This window comes from Anarhichas minor, unplaced genomic scaffold, assembly GCF_050575085.1.
Source record: "Anarhichas minor isolate MPS153535 unplaced genomic scaffold, ASM5057508v1 ptg000003l, whole genome shotgun sequence".
NCBI classification, from domain to species: Eukaryota; Metazoa; Chordata; class Actinopteri; order Perciformes; family Anarhichadidae; genus Anarhichas; species Anarhichas minor.
In genome coordinates, this window is record NW_027466449.1 from 15,934,870 (window position 1) to 15,956,520 (window position 21,651).

Here is a 21,651-nt window from a genome sequence, read left to right on the forward strand (position 1 = left end):
TTGTGAAACTGCCTCACGGTGGCCTTGTCACTGCTGTGTGTGTGTGTGTGTGTGTGTGTGTGTGTGTGTCTAGGCAGGAATCACGGGTTTGTGTCTCGCTGCCATGTGCTTGGCTCTCTTTCTCGGTTTGTGTCGTTCCATTTATCCACACAAATTACAGTCAAAGATTTCCCCTCTTTATGGCTTGAGGTACATGCACACAGACACTGTGCCTCTATGAGCTCACTTACTTCTTTTTCTCTCAATGGAACAGAGTCCTCTATCAGCCCTTTACGGGCTTCTGAGCTCTGTGGGCCACCGTAGAATCACCGAGAGCTGTCAGTTACATGACTATATGCCCTCTTCACAACCTCAGGGTAAAAACAGGTGTAATTAATTTATAACAATATTTATGGCCCTGAGCCATTTAGGTGGGCCAGGGCTCTGGTACTGTGCATGCTGACTCACTGGAATGACTGTGACATTTTAAATAGAAACAATTAATAATTAATTGAATCAATTACACCTATTTTTACCCTGCTGTGACATGTCAACATGGCTGCTGTGAATAGGGCCTTTTGGGTGTACAGTTTTACGACAAAATGTGACTCTCTTGCAAAATTATGTTTTAAACTGATAAACGTCAGGTGTGTAATTCATGGCACAATTCAAATGGGATGAAATAAATATTTGTCTCTACATGTTGACTACCGTACATGTTTTTTATTGAGATAAGGTCCCACGGTGGTCCATCAGACTCAGAAGCATCATCAACACGCTGAAGAACCAACTCAAACTTTTGATCGTTAAACTAAATTTCCCTCAGCGAGCAGAGTAATGCTTTTCTTCCCAGTTCTATTTACATCGGTGTTTATCGGATGTTGTAGTGTGAATGCAGAAGTGAGAATGGGAGAGAGAGAAGGAGAGAGGAAACGATACCAAGACGTTCAGCCTGCGAGGTGCCTAATGATCACAAGAGCAAAACACACACACGCACACACAAACACACACCATGTGATCTCTTGATTAGTGTCACACCCTCCCACTCTTTCATGTTGTTTGATCACAATCTTCCCTCCTACTCCTGGGCTCCAGTCAAACAGAAACTTTCAGAAAGATAATGCTTACTTGATATGAAATCAGTGATGACCTTTATTGAAATAAAGGTTTACGATATTTTTTATTTTCCTATGTTGAGTGTTAAATGTTTGGCTGACAGAACAAAAATGATTCTTGAGATGACTCAAAGTCTAAAGATCGAATAGCTTATAGCTATGACTGTTACAAGGCTGATTAAAAGACGATATGATCTATGCAGGTTATGAGGCATTCATGAAGCTGCCATGATGGCTTTGACACTTGTGTGAATATCTAGCTATCTTTATTTTAAAAGTTACCCAACTGAACCTCAAGATGCCTGTCAAAGTACAAAAAACATAATGAAATACAGTAATAGAAATATGAGATATTAGATATTTTGAACCATGTTACTGGATGGAACTTTTTCGTATTTACACAACAATTGTTTTAATCAAAGTACTGTATTTTCCTTAGTGTTTAAACAGAGTGTGAGCACTTTCTGTTTGATAACCAGTTGAAAGTTCTTCACCGTAACTTTAATTTATAATTTTTAAGTAGACATACATAAAGTAGTTAAGACCACTTGTATTTATTTATTTATTTTCCAGGTTACAATTGCCACAGAAAAAAACGAAACAGAACAATTATAAAAGTAAGAAATAAAAAAAGGATAATTGCTCAATCCAGCAGGGAGGACTGCGATCACAGGCAAACAAAGAGTCACACTTCACTGCAGGTCACAGATTCTAACTTCCTTTTGACTTTGACCTGTAAAGAGATCCCAGCCTTGAAAGCTGCTCATGGCCCGGCCTCTCCTGACGCTTCCAGCTCCTGGACCTGAGTCAAATATTTTGCCCAACGATGATGAAGGTAAAACGATAGCGAAAGCACTCGCCCAGGTGTGGCGTCAAAAAGAAAATATTTGTCAGCGAGTTAGACAATTGTGAAATCAATAATATCACAGAGCAGGCGAGTTCAGACAAGACTGGATATAAATTAACTCTAATGAACATAAACTAATCTAATAGAAAGGTTTAATTGTTCAAAGAGTAACGCCAGGTCATTTGTCATGCACTGAGGCAGTACAGTGAAGAGAGCATATGACTTATTGCTACACCCACACACACACACACAGGACATTCCCATACCTCGCAGTGGTTTCACAATAAGATGTGCGAGTGGTCTTTTGTGGTTTCACGCTTGAAAGAAAAGCACATGATGCCACTGCACGCAGATCATGACCAAGTGATTAAAGCTAAAAGAGAAGTGACTCCTTATGACTGCGAACTAAATCCTTGATGTGTCAAGATTTGACCAGCTGGTGTTGCACTTCACTTGCAGCAACATGTCAATGCTTAGTGATTATGTTTAGCTCCCTCACCTACACACCTTTTATCCCCCCCCCCCATCATCCGCGTGGGCTGCGATTGGCCGACAGGCTAAGAGGCTGAGGTGCTGCAGCAAATAGCACGAGCCCGTGGGCTGGCCCATTCTGCAGCTCGAGGGAGGTTAATGAGTGAAGCCGCTGGGCTATCAGCCAAACATGAGCAGCAATGCTAAGGCTCCCACAATGAGCCTGACTGTATTACCACTGAGCTCTGTCTAATTATACACTCCCAGGGAGGGAGAGAGAGAGGAAGGGAGGGAGGGAGGGAGGGAGGGACGGAGGGAGCATATTAGGTAGGGGAAAGGAAAAAAGTTATCAAGTGTCACCGTGTGTCAGAGAGACTTACTCAGAGGGATGAGTGTAGATTGAAGTTGTAAGGGGTGAGATAGAAGGTGTGTGTGTGTGTGTCAGTTAGAGCGACGGCAAGAGAGGAGGAGGGAGGGAGGGGGTTGGAGAGATCATGCGAGCTGGGGAGAGAGAGAAAGAGAGCGCACTCGCGGGGAGATAGAGGGAGAGAGAGAGAGAGAGCAAAGAGGCGTTTAGAGAGTGAGAAGGAGGAGAGGCAGGAATAGGATGAAGGAAGGGGAGGCTGAGCAGTAGAGAGGAAGAAGAGGCTTGCAGACTCAAAACTGGATATTCCTACGTGCCTGCTGCTTACTGGTCCAATGAGTAAACTCTCTGCTACCTGCTACGCGAAGGCACCCGGCGAGGTATGTGACCACACCGCTTCCTCCTCTGAGTGTGTGTGTGTGTGTGTGTGTGTGTGAGTGTGTGGGAGAGAGGGAGCGCAGGTGTGTTAGCAACTTTGAATGAAGGGATAAACACACTAAGCTGTGTGTGTTTAAATGCTCTGAGGAAACAGGTTCAGGAGTGTCTGTCATCAGGTCATGTCGAGAGTGAGCTGGGTTGATTACAGGGAGAAAGAATATGCCTAAAATGTGTGTGTGCGTGTGTGTGTGTGTGTGTGTGTGTGTGTGTGTGTGAATGAGCGTATACCCTCATGTAAATCGGCACCTGTGTGTGGGAGTGTTTGTGCGTGTGGAAGGGCATAACAGAGAGAGTGTGAACAAGAGGGAGAGTGTGACAGATCCACAGTCAAGGAGTGTGTGAGGAAGACTAAGACAGACATAGAGAAAGGGAGAGAGAGAGAGAGAGAGAGAGAGAGAGAGAGAAAGAGAAAGGTGGAGGTTCATCACTCAGCATGACGGCAGATCAGGACTTTCAGAATTAGAGCAGTGGGCTTAAATAGCCCTGGTCCAGAGATAGCCAGGGGCCCTGGAGGAGCCCGCTTAAACTGGGAGGAACAGATATGAGATTGGTGAGGGTGGGGTTAGTCGAGCAGCGGGGGGGAATTTGGAAAGAGGTGGGAAATGAGGGAGGAGGAGAGAGAACATAGGAGGTGCAGATGTTGGGGGCAAGTCTCGTGCAATGAAAATAGAGGATGTGCAGGTGTGCATCAGGCATCTGTAATATCTACTGTAACTTCTTATTCAACCAGTGTACAAGATACATGAGAGGAGATGTACTTATAATTTGTAATCACAACTTCACACCACATGGTCAGCGGACGAATTTGTCTTGTTTTTCCTGCATCGCTTGTGGTTCTATTACCGACTCCGCTCGAAGCCCTCCTCGTTTTTCTCGCCATCCTCGCAGGAGAAATACTACGCCGGTGCGCACGATTATGATTTCTGTATGTCTATTTCTGCTACAGCAGCCGCTGTCCTTCTGCTGCAGTGATACCCCCATATGCTGCATATAGGAACACTTCACAGGTTCAAAGAGTTCCCAGCTATAGACTTAATTCACTTATCGCAATTACGACGACGAGCCTCGGATGTGTACAGGAAGTCCTATGTCACTTAGAGAGATTGCTTCAAGAAATGCTCCTTTTGAGTGCACAATTGCAAAGTGTGACTCATATGCAAAGGAGCAATTTCTACCCGATTTGGAGCAAACACTCTGTGGTGTAACAGTGAGAATTTGTGCCAAGGTGGGGCTCCTAGCTGTAGTCAGGTGGCTTCAAAACCCAGATCTTGAATAGAGTTTAATATGTGTATTATAGTAACTTACTTATATAGACCTGGAGCTTTGCTTTAGGGCTCTGGTATTGTAGCAGAGAATTCCCTCATGAACGGTGAGCATAAAGAAAATACTGAATGTGGGTATTTTTCTGTATCTCGTGGGAAACAGAAATACAACTCGTCTCTGTGGGCTGAATGAGAAAATACAGCATGTTCTCCCATCCCATGTTTCTTAGAGTACTGTCACCCTGAAGAGCAGAACAGGCTTGTGGGAGAAGGTTGAGTAGCTGCTGGCCCTTTAAGAGGTCTATTTTTACAGGGGCACACTCATGCATGGAGCGAGGCGCAAAGAGAAGGCAGTGGCACACGGAGACTATCTGCTCTGCCTCACTTCTGTGACTCCACACAACACACCCTGTACGACCATAACCTTGTGACGGTTGTGACCCGAAATGTATATCACTGGGGTTATTTATTCTATTTTTTTTTTTTCGTTGACGGTATTACATCACGGTATTACGAAATTAAAAGATACAAAACATGAATCTCTTTACACTCTTTTAATGGCAATGTAAGGAAAGATATCTGAAGAAACTGATGTGTTTATTTGGTCTAAATAACAATAGAAAATGAGGTTTAGTCCTACATATGTTTTGGGAGGAGTAGCCTGCCCCATAATATAAATGTGATATGATTCATTCAGATTTAAACGCAAAAGCCATGCTGTTGTTTTGAGTTGTGAGTGTATTGCTGAGCCATAAAGAATATTAAGGGGCTGAAAATAAGGGTTTTTGTACACATATTTACTGTTGTTTTATTATTTATCCCCCCCCCCTATTTTCAACACATCCAAAATGGGAATATTACATAAAATAAATATTGTATTTAATTAATTTTTTTTTACATCTCTGAAGAAACCGAAAGCTGACATAATCTTTTACATGTAGAGTGTGCGGAGTAGACGCTGTTGGGACGGTAGTGTACAAAAGACACATGGGCCACATGGGTTCATCTAGAGATTCGGCGTGGACGTATTAGCCTATTTTTTTCTCAGCCAAAAATAAAGCAAGCAAATAAGCAAAATGAAAAGCAGGAGAGTCCGTGACACGGAAACGGAGGTTGCCTGTACGTAACCATAGACAGTAGAACCTGCGCGGAGGTGACGTAGTTCATCAGGTGTCGTATCTCGCTCTGGTGTGTTTGCCAAACCAAAATGTGTGTTTATGACTGTGAGGACGGTGTTGCCAAATCATAGCCAAACATGAAACTTGTGATGAAACCGGTAGACTGCCTATACTCCTACTTGTGCCTGAGAGAGATCCACAAAACTTGTTCAGCCCATAGAGGAGCTTGTTTTTTAAATTATTCTTTTTTTCAACGCAAGCTCAAACACGAAAATCATTAAATCTGGAAGTTACAAGGTTTGCGCCCGACAAGGAGAATCAGTCTCTTTAAAGTGAATCTCTCTGAAGTCTAAAAGTGATAATGAGTGGGAGCTCGCAATAAAGACACCCTTATGCACACTGTGCACAAATGTGCCAACATTCCCACATACTTGTTTTGATATGCAGATAGCTATGAAAGAAATCTGAAAACATTCATGCCCCCATCTTACAAACACATAATACACTTAGTTTACTTACACCCACACACTCCTCGAAAGACACCATAAAAAAAAAAAAAAGCACATTTCAGAACATTTTCACACAAATACACATCCTTGCACTTAGAGGTGCACATAGTGCTGTACACACCCACGTAACAAAAAAAAAGAAATAACTTATACATCCTCAATATCTGGACCTAAAATAATCTTCTCCTTATGCAATCTGCATGTTATATAACGCATGGTCTGTCATTATCACAGTGCTCCTTTACGCCCTGCTGTGCCTCTCCACCTACAGCACCACACACACACACACACACACACACACACACACACACACACTGCACCTTGTGTCGACAGTCATATACTCTAGCACTCTCACCCACGTTGAGTGTGTGCTCTCAAAAAGCCAGCCAGTTGAGTGAAAGGGAAAGACAGAGAGTGGGTGGGTGGGGGGGGGGGGGGGGGGGGGGACTGAAAGTGAAAGACAGAGAGGGAAAACTTCGAGAGTGAAGGGTACATTCACGCAGAGACTCCACATTTGCATGATCACATGGATCTGTGCATGTGTTTTTAGGGCCGTATGATTTACGAAAATTCCCGTCTTCCACCCCTTTTAAACCTGTTTGAGGCTTCATGACCCCGCGTAACCTTACTTGTGTTTTCATATTCAGTATCACCCTCTTCCTATTCCCGCTCGCAGGGGTCATTGCAGGATGCGTGATGGATAATCACTCTCACTGTTACACAAAGTCACACCTGCAGTAAGGGCAAAACAACACGTAACATGTCTTGCGCGTCATCCTCTCGTACGACGGAGAGGGAGTCAAGTTCGGCAACATTTCTGGAAATTGTGCCGCCCTAACACAAGCTCGTATTGTACTTCATTTAATTAAAATGAAAAGTGCAGCTCACATAGTTTTTGAATTACTAATGTGAACTGACAAATCAAGCAATATGTAATATAGCTGCCGTGTGTCAACAGACGCATACATGGCTCCATAGTCACAATTAACTCGGCGTACTGCAAGTTATTTAGGAAACTGTATAGCAACACGATGGTATTGCCAGACGGCAACCCTCGGTTCTGAAAAGTGAACCTGATGACTCTACTTCTCACTTGATTTATTACCTCAGTAAACATTGTAAACATGAGTTCATGGTCTCAATCGCTAGTTTCAAGTCTTCTTCTATACAGCATGATGTTCATTTAGTAAATGATTTAGAGTCAAATAGACCATAAAACAGGGTATGTTTTAGGGCGGGGCTACCTTGTGAATGACAGGTCGCTGCCAGAGCCGTATACGGCGTCTCTACGTCACTCCGTAGTCTAAATATGGTCAATTCTGTTCACTGGTTGCAAAAAACCACGATGGCGTCGGCCAAAATGCCGAAGTCGAGGCTTCAAAACGGCAGTCCACAAACGGGTGACATCGAGACGTCTACGTCTCCTTCTTGTAGTCAGTCTAATTGTTTTGCACAAATCTCTTTGATGGTACTTGCTCATGAGTCAAGGAGGACCTCCATACCAACTGTTCCCAGATCAGCACTCTCACAGTTGAAGGGTATGAGAATTGGCTCGGGAGCTCAGCCGAGGAGCCAGGAGTGTGATGAATAATCCAAAACAGAGGCAGGTGTTTGAATACAGTTGACACCGTGCCAGACTACTTTAAGGTGACAGACACACCTGTCAGTGGGGGTGTCCCACGAGAGGGAGGTGCAGGAAGTGGCATTTCATATGATGCATTTACGCTCAGACGCAGATACGTGTGAAGTACTTTGTGAAGATATGTGTACGCTGTGTGTGTGTGCATAGTGCAATCTGTCAGTTATCAAAGTTTTTATCTTTCGCACGGACCGTTTTATTTGGCCCTGACCTGCCAACCCTTGCCTATGATCAGGCAGTGTGTTCTCCTCCTCCTCCACACTTCATCAACGATAGGAGTCAACGACCTTTCAACCCCGCCACCCACCACTTAACACCCACAGTTTTGTTCAGCCTCTCCGCCTGCCGGAGCCCAGTGGATCAGTAGATCTGCTCCCTCGTACAGACAGACCCAGCGTGCACAAACGCAACACATTGCACTGTATCGGTTTTGGTATCGCTGTACAGAAAGTGTAACATCTGAGACATCCTGTAGCCTATAGCATCAATAGTGTCCTGAAGTCGAAGTATTGCCTTCCCTGCCCTTGCTTCTCTATTCACTTTTTTTTTAAACCTTCGCAACATAAAAACCACTCAGCAAAACATCTTCCTCTAATTTAATTCAACTTTTTTTTTTCTGTTGGTATGAGCAGAGATTAATAAATAGCTGCGTGACAAAGGTTCTCTCTCAAGTGGGACTCTCCCTATTTTCATTTTAAAAACAAGCATTAAGCCCACTCATTCCTATTTCAATATCGTTTGCAGCACCCTCTGTAACAAACAGCACAAGCCGCGCGTTGAGTAAACAAGTGTGTGGCTGGCCAGCGGATCTGATGTGGGAGGGGTTGCAGAGCAATAGCAATAATGGCAGTGTATAGCAATGTTGCCTTGAATGTTCGGCAGTGCTAAATGTAATCCAGACAGCATCTGTGAAGCCAGTCTAGACAGTCTCGCTGCAAATGAATGGCACTTGAGCTTCAGAGGAGAGACCCGGCCATGCTCTCTCAGTGGAGAAGTCATCACCGTGTATGAATACAGCTCGCTGACATTTTGCTGCTAAACTAGAGAACTAACAGAAAACCCAGTTTGACTGTCGGTCGCCATGGGGACAGTGCCAAAAACAACAAATCTTTGTAATGAAAAGTAATCCCCCCCCCTCCTCTTTTCTTTCACACACACGCACACAAACACACACTTGTTCTCGCTCTTTTCGAGCTGTTTCCACCCCCATCAGACTTTGTCTCACACTCTCTCTCTCTCTCTCTCCCCCCAATTGTAAGCCACTGATCTCATAGCGTGAGAGTACCACTCGCATCAAGCGCTAGGAGTTTGTCCTAATCATGTCACAAGCTAGCGAGAGGGACTGTCACCTGTGGGACGAGCGCGTTAAAAAGCAGGGGAAACTAGTTCGGACAAAACTAGTGAGCTGCAAGGTTGGAAACACAAAAGCATGACTGTGCATCAGCAGAATGTGACATCACTACAGTTGCGTAAGAATTGCTGTCGCCTAACCAATAGTGGCACTCTTGTTTGTGATGTTTGTGTCATGTTTATGTTTTTTTTTTTTTTACTTTGTGATGCTTATGAAGCCTACGAAATGAAACCCAAGTCATCTCTTTGTGGTTGAAGATGCAGCTGGTGCAAATGCCGCAGAAGAGATTGAGGCAGTGGAAAAGTGCAAAAATGAAACTCCTCATCAGTAGACACCTAAATGTCAATGAATGACAACGACAAGCAACCCGCCTTAGTAAATGTTACCCACAAGGTTTGCAGAATACCTGTTAACCGTTTCCACTTGCTCCCTGCTGACCTCTGCGTGCACACTCGCATGTGCAGTGCATGCACGTGTGTAGAAGAAGAGAGACTCTGCAGCAGTCTGGTCAGAGGAAGAGGAGGAGATTTTTTTTCTTTGCTTCTGCTGACTGGCTGACCTGCATGTAATTAGTCAAGTCATATTTTTAACTGATATTGCGTAAAAGCCAGCTTAAGGAGCCATAGCTGCACTATTTATACCCAAGGGACTAATGGCCTGTACCACTTCACAGGGGGATTTCCTCCCAGAACTATACTAAGCCTTCCTTAGGCCGTACCAGTTGGGATTCACGGGGATTAACCCAGCAATACATTACAGCCGTCATCCTCTCGTCTGCATCACTCACGCTGTACTACTCTCCTCCAATCAGCTCTGCAATGTTTAGCGTCCTCTGTTTACAACAAGAAGGCGGTCTGTTCTGTATAATCTTTGCTGCACTGATGGCACACCACTGTTGATCTTATATCCTTCATCAAAAGGCAAAAAGTGTGCTAGTCTTTTCATGACTGAGCACACATCCAGAAAGAGTCACTCTTAAATTGGGTCTTTGCGTGCCGGGCTGCTGGCTCATCCTGTTGAAGAATGGGCCAGCGCCCTGAAGGCTGACCTGGCCTTCTGCCCAATAAGCTATTGCCCGTATCACCCTGTCCCTTTATCAGCTTAGCCCTGCTCCTTGTGGAGTAAGCCACTACACACGGCTAGTAGTACTCCCCCCCCCCCCCCCCCCCCCTCCAACTATCTATCTGTCTATCTGTGTCCTCTACCAACCCCACCCCCCTCCTCTCCCCTCTCTTCAGATCCGTTACATTCAGCAACAAATTTCTGCTGCATCAGACGTCGATCATAGATCCCCCGCTCAGCCTGAAACGTGATCAGACCCCATACGAGGCTACGCACTAGGAAGGGGAAAAAAGAAGAGGCAAAATGTTGTTTAAAAAAAAAGAAAAAAGGAGCAGAAGCTAAAACCGTTAAACGTTTCCCATGTTCAATAAAATCTGCTGAGGAGACGATGTCAAGTCAAACCTGTAGAAGTCTACTTTGACCCCTTCTGCTACTTGACACTTCCACCACTTTGGTTTGCTGGGTGACTCATCTGACCTTTCTTGTCTAGGCCCGACCCTGTCTGTGTGTGTGTGTGTGTGTGTGTGTGTGTGTGTGTGTGTGTGTGTGTGTTTGTGAAAGCGAGAGAGAGAGAGAGAGAGAGAGAGAGAGAGAGAGAGAGAGAGAGAGAGAGAGAGGAAAAGTCTCAGTGGTGCACATAAATGATTGACAGCATAGTGGGACTCCACTGTGTATTTGCTGGTGTTGATTTTTTTGCTGGTGTTGATCTGTGTGTGTGTTCAATATGCTAAATATCAAAGTGTGCATGCATAAGTAGAGCACAACAGTCATTTCTATATCTCTTTATAGCAGTAAACAAACTTTGATGAACCCGGTTCTTGCTCTATTTCCTCCTCTTTCTTTATGACTGGACTATTAAGTCGAAATTTATATTGAACGCTGATATGATTTATGTAGAATTATTGTTATTAGCACGAAAGGCTGATTCGTTTATTTGCTTTACTACATTTTATTATTTCCTATTTCAGTACCTTGTATTTTAATATACAAAGTATGATTTCTCACCAACCATGACTTTTAAAATATTGATTATAAAATGTTATATTTGTTATCTTGTATGATCGTGTGTTGGACACTTTCATTTGAAAATCCAACTCTGTCACCTGAAGAGTAATGGGTTTTAAATACTCACTTTTTATAGTGGCAGCTTTATTCTTAAATAATGTCAACTTTCAAATTAGTTATTAACGTTTGTAAATCTTAAACAAATTATAATTACAGTAACAGAAACAATTTCCTGTTTGTAAACTGTAAGTAAAAAATATTGAATTCTTGGCCTTTTGTTCCTTTTTATTGCTCATAAATAAATGCATTTATGTACAGATTTTCTTTTTCTTGATATCTTTAAGATTTTTGTCCTAATTTATTTGTAGCCTAACAATTAACATTGTTCTTACTTTTGTTAAGACATTAACAAATATTAAGCATCACAATGTGGCCCTTGACTATTGGAAGCAAAATCTCACAATACGATTTAATCTAAATCCAAAACACTCCAAAACTCACACAAAAAAAAATAAATCAGTATACTCTTTTAATTGTGATACTTGCAATAAACCCACTCAAAAACAGCAAATGCCAGAGCAGACAGCGCTTGTGCCCACACAACCTCAGCGCACATAATTTTCAAACAGCATTCGCTTCAAATAAAAAAAAGTAATCTTCTCCTAAATGTCAGAGGAGACTTTCTTGGCAATTGCCACCTCACCGAGAACGTTTCAGTGTGGCCTTCAAGCTGATGTGTCTGCACACACTTCCAAATCTGATTAGCTTTCCACTCTGTTGAGGTTGAGAAGTTAGACAAGGTTAACCTCCAGCTCCAAAACCTTGTTGGATACGAGTCTGCACTCTGCTCTGTCTTTGCAAGGTTGGGTTGCCTGAACTGCTCATAGAAAAAATATATATATTGTTCCTCACAATTCACTACCAGTAATGATTTGATTGCTTCATTAAATCCTATTTCTCCCCGTACTCCAATTTACCTTTTCTTTCCTTTATTGCATTTCTGCAGCAATAATTAACATAAGCGTGTCTGAACCGATGTTTGGCCTCGTGTCTTTGCCGACGGGGTAATAGAGTTGCATTTTCAACCTTGTGCCCGTTTATCATTTTGTAGCTTTCTATACTGACAGGCTTCTGATTTCTTGCCGTGAATGAGCTCCGCTGTCACCAATTCAGCCCTAATAAGCCATACCGACGCACTTCACTCGCACCGACTGAATCGCTGAGGCAAATCATTCAGAGCACTCCTGCGGCGCTCCTGTTAGCGTATGAGCCTGTGTCAATGTGTGTGTGTTTCTGTGTGTGTGCGTGAATATGAAGTGAAATCTAATTTATTCATAAAAGCTCTTTTAACAACAGGTTCGTCACAAAGTGCTTTGATGAGAACAAAGGACACAAATTCAGACGAAAACTACAGATAAACAAAAAGAACAAGTATTGTGTGTATATATATATGCGTGTGTGTGTGTGTGTGTGTGTGTGTGTGTGTGTGTGTGTGTGTGCTTGATGGATGTGAGGTTTGGTTTTGAGTCAGAGGCAGCCGAAGTCTGAGAGTGTGTGTAGGATGATGAGCCTCCTACCATGTCCCTCCCTGTCTCTCAACAACTGTCTCTCTGCCTCCCCCCAATCACTCCATCTCTTTTATGTGCCAACATGTCTTTCACAAATATAGATTAACGATTTTATGATTGATTCAATTTATTTGTTAATTACTTTTTTATGTTAAATAAAAAGAGTCATTCAACCGGTGAAACTTCAGTGGAAAGCATACCTTTCAGACAGTACAAAGGGGGCATATAGTCAACATATACCACCCAGTATATAATCTGTACGTGCTGCATCCTTGACTGTTTGTATGTGTACGTCTGTGTGTGAATGTGTGTATATGTGTGTGTGTGTGTGTTTGAGTGTGTGTGTGCATGTTTGTATCCCTCACAGTGATTAAAGCAAGTGGGCGGCAGCAGCAACTGGTCTGCCTGTGTGGCTCTGCATAGCAGACATGTTTCTCACTGCTAGATATTACTCATTTCCTCAGCCCTTTGCACACACACACACACACAGTTACATACACACACACTTGACACGCACACAGTCACATACACAACAGAGAGAGAGCGACGGATATCAGGCTCGCAGTTCTTTCCCTCAGTTTGTTGGGCTCGCTGGTGTTATTTCATGCATGCAGAGATCAGAGGCAGCGTGTAGCTGGAGGCTGCAGATATCTGCGGGTGTTGGAACTTGTGGCAGTGCTGCTGAGGAGCAGTGTAGCACAGTGGGGAGCTGAGGAGTGGGTTGACCCTCTGGGAGGACTGGAATATGAATGACTGCCAAGACTGGGACGTCTGCTCAGCTCGCACTCAGGTCAGTCTCGCATCCCATCCCAGCAAGTGCTGTAGAAACTCCATCAACCTGCTCCCACATTCTCTAACTGCTCTTTCGGATTAAAGGAGCGGTAATTTGCTGCTTTTCTTTTGCAAACAGCATCTCTAAACTATCAGTTGATGTTTTTGTTTGATATTCTGTAGTTCCGCTTTTTTGAGGTTTGCAGTCATGAGTATATAGTGCATTTGACAGTTCCTGAGAAATGCAACTAGAGAAAAGGCGGGATGAGGTGGAGCGGTGTCAAAATTGACAATTACATGAGAGAAAGTTGAAGAATGTGAGCATTTCACTTTATAATTGCGGTTTGAAGCTTAAAAAAATTGAAGTAATTTAAAAGACATATTGCATTTATATTATAATTGTATTACCTTGGAAAGAGAGTGTAATATAATCATGCCTGAGATCTGTATGATTTTATATGTTTAAATGCACTATTGCTCCAGCTACACTCCAGCTCTGCGTGCATGTCTGCAAAGTGTAGGAGTATTCTGTTCGAAGACACTTCTCTGCAAACTCCTCCACATGCACAATTATGTTCTTTGTTTTCTTCTACTTTTTTTGGCGAGTTCATATTAGGTCTTTTTTGACAGGCTGTCGAAAACAAGGGTGTCGGAGTCATTTGAGGACGAATACTGAAACTAGATTTTTGTTGTAGGGAAATCTGGATTCTATTCTTGTGCAGCCAAAGCAGAGTAGAGTTGTGATAAAAACCTTTTGATTACTCTGTGGAATATTTTAAGATAGCTATTACATGTATGATTGTTTTAAGTATTCAATTGGCCAAATTGAGTTTTGATAATTAATTTGTATTTTTTTCTTTTCCATTTAGTTTTCTATAAACGTTTGGATGTTATACTCCTACGATATTAACCGGCTGTCACATTTAATAGATTGATAAAATCATCATAATTAATTGATGAAAAACAGATTACTCTCGAAAGAAAATGATGGAAAAAATATGCAGGGGTTACGTGAGGAAGGATTTCCGATTGTTGAAGCCGTCAGCGGGCATTTTTTTCTCGAGAGCAGCAATTTTTCATGAACCCCAGAGGTCAAATGTTGTTTTCAGCCCACATAAGGCCATGTTGTCTTTCAGCCAAGCCCAAAAAAATATCAATTAAATTGGACTTGATGTGGGTTTTACATCATAACAGCAACATGTTTTTTTGTCCGTCACAAGCGTTTCCCACGTTCTACTCCATCACACTATCATGCGAGTGTCTGGGACAATTAATTCCCCTCCTCTCACCACTCAGTTTGCAGTTTTTCCACTCAGATGCACAAACAGCTTGCTCCACTCCAACACTTATTCTGTTTTTGGACCAAGTCACTTGATGAGCAACAGTTTACCCGCCTCTCTATGGAGTATCCCCATCTAACCTCTCTAACAGAGTGGCTGTGTGTGCGTGCGTATGTGTGTGTGTGTGTGTGTGTGTGTGTGTGTGTGTGTGGACACAGTTGCCATGGAGACAGTGTGGCGGATGGTGAGACGGCAGGGAGTTGGTAGGCTGTTGAGACAGACTTGCGGGTGAGTGCGGGGCTGAGTGGCAGCATGGTGCTGTGGTGTTGTGGTGGTGGCGGGAGCAGCGACGACGGTGGTGGTGGTGGCGGTGGTGGTGGTGGTGGTGGAGGGAAGGAATAGCTGGGCTGGCGGCGCGGCAGCCATCACTTCAAAAGAGCTCATTTAAAACGTTTGGAGAAGAATAAGTAGAGCTCCCCCGCACTTCTCACTGAATGAAACAAGACTGCAAAATCCCTGACACATTTGAGGACTCGAACACAAACACACACACACACGGAGACCTAAACAAATAAACACATTCACACACTTCTCGCGGGGAAAAAAAAAAAAAAGAAGAAAATTACACATGCATGCACACACAGAGACAATCACACACATTTCCACACACCCCTGCTGTGACACATAATTAATATGCAAAGACATATCCTGTATCCACAACAACTGGTGGTAATATCAACAGTGTCTCTGTCAGCTTTTGAGTGGGCGGTGACCAGCTTTGCCTTTCACTGGGGGAGTAAGTACAGCCGCCTGAGGGAGTATTTGTGTGTCTGCTGCTGTCCGTGCGCGCGTCTGAAAGAGAAGGGGTGGGGGCTGCTAGTAGTAAGCTCGTATAGAATACAGAGAACACCCGGGGGTGTCGTGGGGGTGGTTCATGAAAGTGGTACAAAAACATATCTACATATTCCAATCATCCCCTGAGAGTCAGAGATGAAAACTCTCCTGCTGTGAGCGCTCTATGTGTGTGTGTGTGTGTGTCTATGCTTTTACACACACACACACACACTCACACATACTGCACTGCCTCTGAACTTCATTGGCTGCAATATATATTTTTAGTCCACATGTGGGAGTAATGTGTTTGAATGAAACGAGTAAGTCGGGTAGTTTCAGTCCCACCGCAGTGCACAAAAGGTAATGACTACTTAGTGGCAGCTATCACAAAGCGTTTCTAACCTTTTTAAAGTAGTTTATATGAGGGAGTCACTGGCTGATTTCTCGCCATCTGTTTGATGCTGAATGTTTTATTGCATGTCTGACCAGATTGACGGTCTTAACTACAGCTGATGCCAGGACCTGACAGACTGTCCTTTTTTCTATGTTCATACTTAATCTCTCTTTCTTCTGTCCCCATCCTCTCCCTCCTTTTTTTTTTTTTTAACATCTCTGTTCCTGTCCTCTTTCATCCGTTCTCTAGGTGAGTGGTGCTTCAGTACAACAGACTCAACAGTGATCTGACAGTGATGCTGTGTCGCAGCCTTCCCCTCTGTCTGCGCCCCTCATTCTCCCGTGAGGCCCATGTGACCTAGCCTACACCCACACACAGGGGGCCCCCCAGTGCCGCTGGAGCCCACCCATGAATCCCTGCCCCGACCGCGGCAAAGAGTGCCTCCCTCCTAAGAAGAGGGAGTCTCGGCAAGGATCGGTAGAACACCACATCCCTCTGGACGAGTTTAAACCCCCCGTGCCGCTCCGGAGTCGGTCCAGCGGAGGAGGAGGGGAGGGAGGCAGGGAGGCCAGTGACAGGGGCCGAGCTCTGATTAACCCAAACCCCCATCTCCTACATACTCCTCCACCCCTTCCTGCTCCAGCACCAGGCCTCCCCCTGCCCCTGCCCCTACCATGGCACCTGAGCTACTCTCCCTCTGTCTCTCTCCCCCTTTTCCCAGGGCAGGTCGGCGAGAGGAGGGGCTCAGGGTCTCCCGCATGGAGAGATGATCCTCTCCCCTCACCCCTGCCCCACCACTCCAGGTGGCTTAGAGGGGAAGGGCCCCTCTCCTTGCCACCTTCCCCATCTTCCTCCTCCGCTTCCTCCTTCAAGACTCCCTTCCCGGCCGATTCTCGAGAGATATGGTCCTACATTAACAGCAGCCGGCGGGACAACAGCTCCTCTCTCTTCTCCCCATCCTACTTGTATAGCCACCACTCTCTCTACCCTCAAGATCCAAGCTTTGTTGAAGCCCGACACAGATACCTGAGCAAGAGGCCCAACGGCCTGGATGGGCCAGGCAGCAGGACTGCCTCGACCTCCAGGCCTCTGCTCACAGGAGACTATGGGAACGATAGCAGCAGAACCAGGCTGGACATCAGTCCACACAGCTCCCATACCAACGGTGGACGGAGACAGCAGGAGGATCTAACGTCCCGTGTCCATACAGGAGGGCCATTTTTGCCAGACTCTCAAGCTCAGGAAGGCCCTGAGCCACATTCCTCACTGCAGGACAGACATTCGCATGGGATAGTTAAGACCAGCTTACTCTCCACCAGTCCCCATCCTCTCGGACCAGTCCCCAGGGCAGGTCGAGGGGGACTGTTGGACCCCCTCGGAGTTACATCAGCTGAAGCCCAGATCTACTACTCCTTGGGATCGGTGTGCCACCCCTGCCCTCAGGTCCACCCGCTCTACAGCCCCTCAGGAACAGCTCTGTACAACCTGCACAGGGAGCCAGGACCCAGGCAGCACAATCTAAGGAACTCACCACACTCACCCCTGGGTCTACCCAACAGCCATGACAGGTCGCAAAGAGACCGGGACAGAGACCAAGAAAGAGACAGAGAAAAACTCAGAGTTAAAGACAAAGAGAAGCACCTACAATATGACAAAGACCAAGAAAGAGACAGTGAGCGCGAGAGGCGACGGGACAGAGAAAGAGACAGAGGGAGGGAGCTATCTCCTTCTCATCTTCACACCTCACCCCCGGCCCTTCACCCATCTCCCCCCGCGCTCCTACCTCACTTCACCAAGGGTTCTCTGATCGAGTTGGCCAGCGGTCGATTGAAGCGGGTAGAGGAGCTGCGGACCGAGGACTTCCTGAGGAGCGCAGATACCTCCCCAGAGTTCCACCTCAGCACCTGCACCGTGCTGCTGATTTCCCCCAGCAGTGCTCAAGGCTTCAGCCATCTGCAGGTCCACCTCACAGACCGCAACACTCAGGTCAGCTTTCTCTCTAGTTATTCGCTCCAGCTTACAACTTGAGAGGCAGATGTCTACATTAAAGCATAATCAGACATAATTTAATGAATAACTGCATGATAAAGATGAGTGTTAATGCAAATCAGTCACAATTTATGCTGTGGGTGTTCTCAGGTGGAATTAATTAATACTTGACACATGTTTTTACCCACCAAAGTCAGATTGTGGTGATGATAAGTGAAAGTCATGAGAGACCTCTTGGTTGAGTATGTAACAATGTTGTGGTTCTGTGTAGGAGTTACTGAAGGTCTTGGTGGAGTATCCGTTCTTTGTGCAGGACCGAGGCTGGTCTTCTTGCTGCCCCCAGAGAACCACGCAGCTGTATGGCCTGCCCTGCCGCCAGCTCATGGAGGGGGATGTCTGCCTGGCTCTCACCCCCACCCCGACCCAAACCCACCGGACACACACGCGTTCCGGCTCCAGGGCCCATCGCACGCAACTCCTCCCCACCAAGGCTGCAGGAGAACCCAGCAGATCGCACAGGGAGGAGATGCCGCCTCCACCTCCTCCTCCCCCTCTTCCTCTTCCTCACCACCCAGCTCCTACTGCGCCGGCTCCTCCTCGTGCTCCGGCTGTAGAGCCTCCCACCCCGGAGCAGCCGCGTCCACGCAAACGGCGCTGGTCTGCCCCGGATACCCTTCACTCAACTGGAACTGATAACAGCCTCCTGGATTTACCTCATGGCTCCAAGCTAATGAAGTGGCAGTAGAATCTTGGAAATGCATACGTCTACATGCATACTTACACACACACACACATATAAGCACATACACACCCTCCTTGTCTCTGTTGCACCCACCAAGACAAACAATGGAGAGACCTCAAGGTAGGGTTGCAGGGAAGGAATTTTTAAAAAAACAATAGAAAACGCAATTTACGGGTGTCCACACTGCTGCCCGAAATGTTAACCTAGTCCATCCTAGTCTGACCCTATTTGTATCCTCCTTTCCTTTCCTTTTCCTCTCCTTTCCTTCCCTCAACCTCACTTAAAACAGCTCTGAGAGGAGCAGCAGCTGAAGGATCTCTAGATGGCTCCTTACTGACACACTGAAGACATTTAGTGAGACAATCAAGCACTTGTCTGTGGTCACTCTGTTTTTGTAATGGTTGTCCCACACACCTACTTACTGACAGTGGTTTCTGCAGGGTATCGATTTTCAATCAGTGTTATGAAAGTAAACGCTATTGAAGAAGTGCAGATATATATGAACAAAAGTGTATATATATATATATATATATATATATATATATATATATTACATTACAGATGTTATATACAGTAAATATGCTAAACAGATTTAATGCAATCTCTCTGTCAATTTCGCAATGCATTTATTTTTATTTTTTTATTTTCTTGCTTCTGAGCCGATGTCTACATGTCGGCCTAGGCAGGCAAGGTGAATGTATGAGCAACTCTTCGCCTTTTTTTTTAAATTCTCATCACTGGGAGTCATTTCAAACAATTGATTGTTCGTCAAGGCATTTCCCTCCAATATGTTCTTAACATTATCTCTGAGAAAGGGAGAACACTAATGAAAACTGCGTAACAGACAATCCCACCCACACAGACAGGTCTGTGCCACATCGCCTCGACACTCATGGTGTTTTTCCATTAAAAACTGAATGATGGAAAGAGTAAAAAAAAGTGCAGCATGGCTGAGGAGTAATGGTGCTAATAACACGTTGGAACATGATGCTTTGTGAATACTCTTGACCCCCGTGTACTGCACGCTTCTGTTCCCATCTCATTTTTTACGTACTGTATTTGTTTGAAGGCAGGGAAAATGATGAAAGTATTTTAAACTCAGATACGGGTATCTCCTCTGATTCAGCACACAATCTCACTTTAGTTTTTTTTGTATTTTATTTTCAAAAAGAAAACCTTACCTGTTGATTTTTTCTTTTTAAATGTTATAGCTACAAAAATGTATATTTTTAAAAATTGTGAATCTGTTATGATGTTCGCTAGAAATAAAGGAAAAAAAGCTTTATAGATTTAATTAGAGGTGTGAATTTATTCCCTGCATGTGTTGTAAAGTATTAAACACCTAATATATCATCTAATACAGATGCTGAATATAAGGTTGACAAAAAAAAAAAACAGGCACAATGTTTAATTAATAATACCATTGAAAACATGCCGGTTCAGAACAGGCCAAACTTTGGCCTGCGGTGTTGCTGCTTGCAGCATTCTCAAGAACCGCTCAAACAAACAACTTCCCGCTCAACACCAACAACCTTCCATTGCTCTTGAGCAATCCAGCTACCATGACAGAGTTGCGTCACACACCAAAGGCTACTCACGGTGAGAAACAACAGTGAAATACACTCTGGTTCACAGGAGGAAACACCAGGGCCAGATTTTGCCAAGGGGCGAGATAAGCAACTGCCTGGAGCTCGAAACTAAAAGGCCCCCCAACAGCAATAGATGTATTATGATATTTAGATATGAAAAGTGTTGAAATATGTTACTATTCTAACTCACTATACTCCAATATAACTTACAAAAGCACTATACAGCCTACTGCTTAGTGTATACTTCTACTTTAGAAGTCAACATTACTACATTTACCTTTAATGTCACTGGACAGAATCATGACTCTAAAAACACAACAAATAAAATATGATTATGCATTATTATTTATTAAATCATTGTACATTGTGCCTAATGTCACTTTCACTCTTCCCATGTATCCAAACATCTGGTATTGTGAGTTTATATGAAGTAAAACTATAACACATTTCCAGTTGGAGAAAAAGGGCGAAAGGTAAAGCAAGATGACGTCAGTCTGGGAACACCAAATCCCGGAAAAACACACCCAAATCGCGGTTACTCGCGGTGAGAAACATCGATGAAATCAAGCCTTCACTTAGCGGAGGTCATTTCCAAACAGTCCAAGTCGCTTGCTTTGATTTAACCGCCGCGATTTTCAAAGTAGAGCACTAATTTAAGTGGCGGAGGTATTTTGCGGGCGGTAACGTCAGAGCGTTAGTGTGATGAGGAAATACAATCCGACAGGAAAAAAAAAAAATACAAGTATCAGTTTACTCACGGTCACACCGGTGAAATACACTCTGGTTTGATGCTGCAGTTTATCCACCATCTGTGTGAAGTATCCTGCAGCAACAGGGAACTAGTTTGTTTAGGCCCGTTGCAGGTGACATGTTGGACTCATTCTGGTCCAGGACCATTGTTGCCAGATCAGCCAATCACAACTTTAAAAACCCGCCCAATTTAATAAAAAGAAAGAAAGAAAAACAGCCCAAATCATAAACGTGCCGGAAATCCGTGTCAAACTGAAAACCATTAATCAGAAGCAGACAAAGCTTCATATCTGCATCAAATAACCAAAGATAAAATGTTAGATGAATAGGCTATAGCAGCCCACAAAGAGTGCAAACAAATACACAAATTCCCATGATTAATGATGATGATGTCATGTTAAGCAGGTCTTCATTTATCCCGAATGACGATTTAATACAACTCCTGTCCATCAAATATTTCCCAAATTAAATAATGTGAGTGAATGGACAAGGTTTACTGCATTGATCTGTTTTTGTTTGCCATAAAATGACAGCTTGTTTGGTGATATTATTTTCACAATATAAAAAAAAAAAA

The 21,651-nt window shown here is 44.2% G+C and overlaps 1 protein-coding gene across 3 annotated transcripts; it reads left to right on the forward strand.

Moving 5' to 3' along the window:
* The first annotated feature begins 2,930 nt into the window (after positions 1 to 2,930).
* LOC142958445 (uncharacterized) lies at positions 2,931 to 20,027 on the forward strand. Of its 3 annotated transcripts, none has more exons than XM_076099798.1 (3): positions 2,931 to 3,156; positions 16,257 to 17,993; positions 18,268 to 20,027. In XM_076099798.1, the coding sequence occupies exons 2-3, from the start codon at positions 16,416 to 16,418 to the stop codon at positions 18,739 to 18,741; spliced, it is 2,052 nt and encodes a 683-aa protein (XP_075955913.1). In that variant the 5' UTR covers positions 2,931 to 3,156; positions 16,257 to 16,415; the 3' UTR covers positions 18,742 to 20,027. The 3 variants fall into 3 exon arrangements, with proteins under 3 accessions (XP_075955913.1, XP_075955912.1, XP_075955911.1); XM_076099797.1 differs by lacking the exon at positions 2,931 to 3,156 and adding an exon at positions 13,278 to 13,518; XM_076099796.1 differs by lacking the exon at positions 2,931 to 3,156 and having other exon boundaries at positions 15,925 to 17,993.
* Positions 20,028 to 21,651: the final 1,624 nt, after the last annotated feature.

What these genes read in the sequence shown, in the direction of transcription:
- LOC142958445 (XM_076099798.1), top strand. Translation starts at nt 16,416, where the DNA reads ATGAATCCCTGCCCCGACCGCGGCAAAGAGTGCCTCCCTCCTAAGAAG. An exon ending in TCACAGACCGCAACACTCAG is followed by an intron (nt 17,994 to 18,267) that starts GTCAGCTTTCTC and finishes GGTTCTGTGTAG; the next exon opens with GAGTTACTGAAGGTCTTGGT.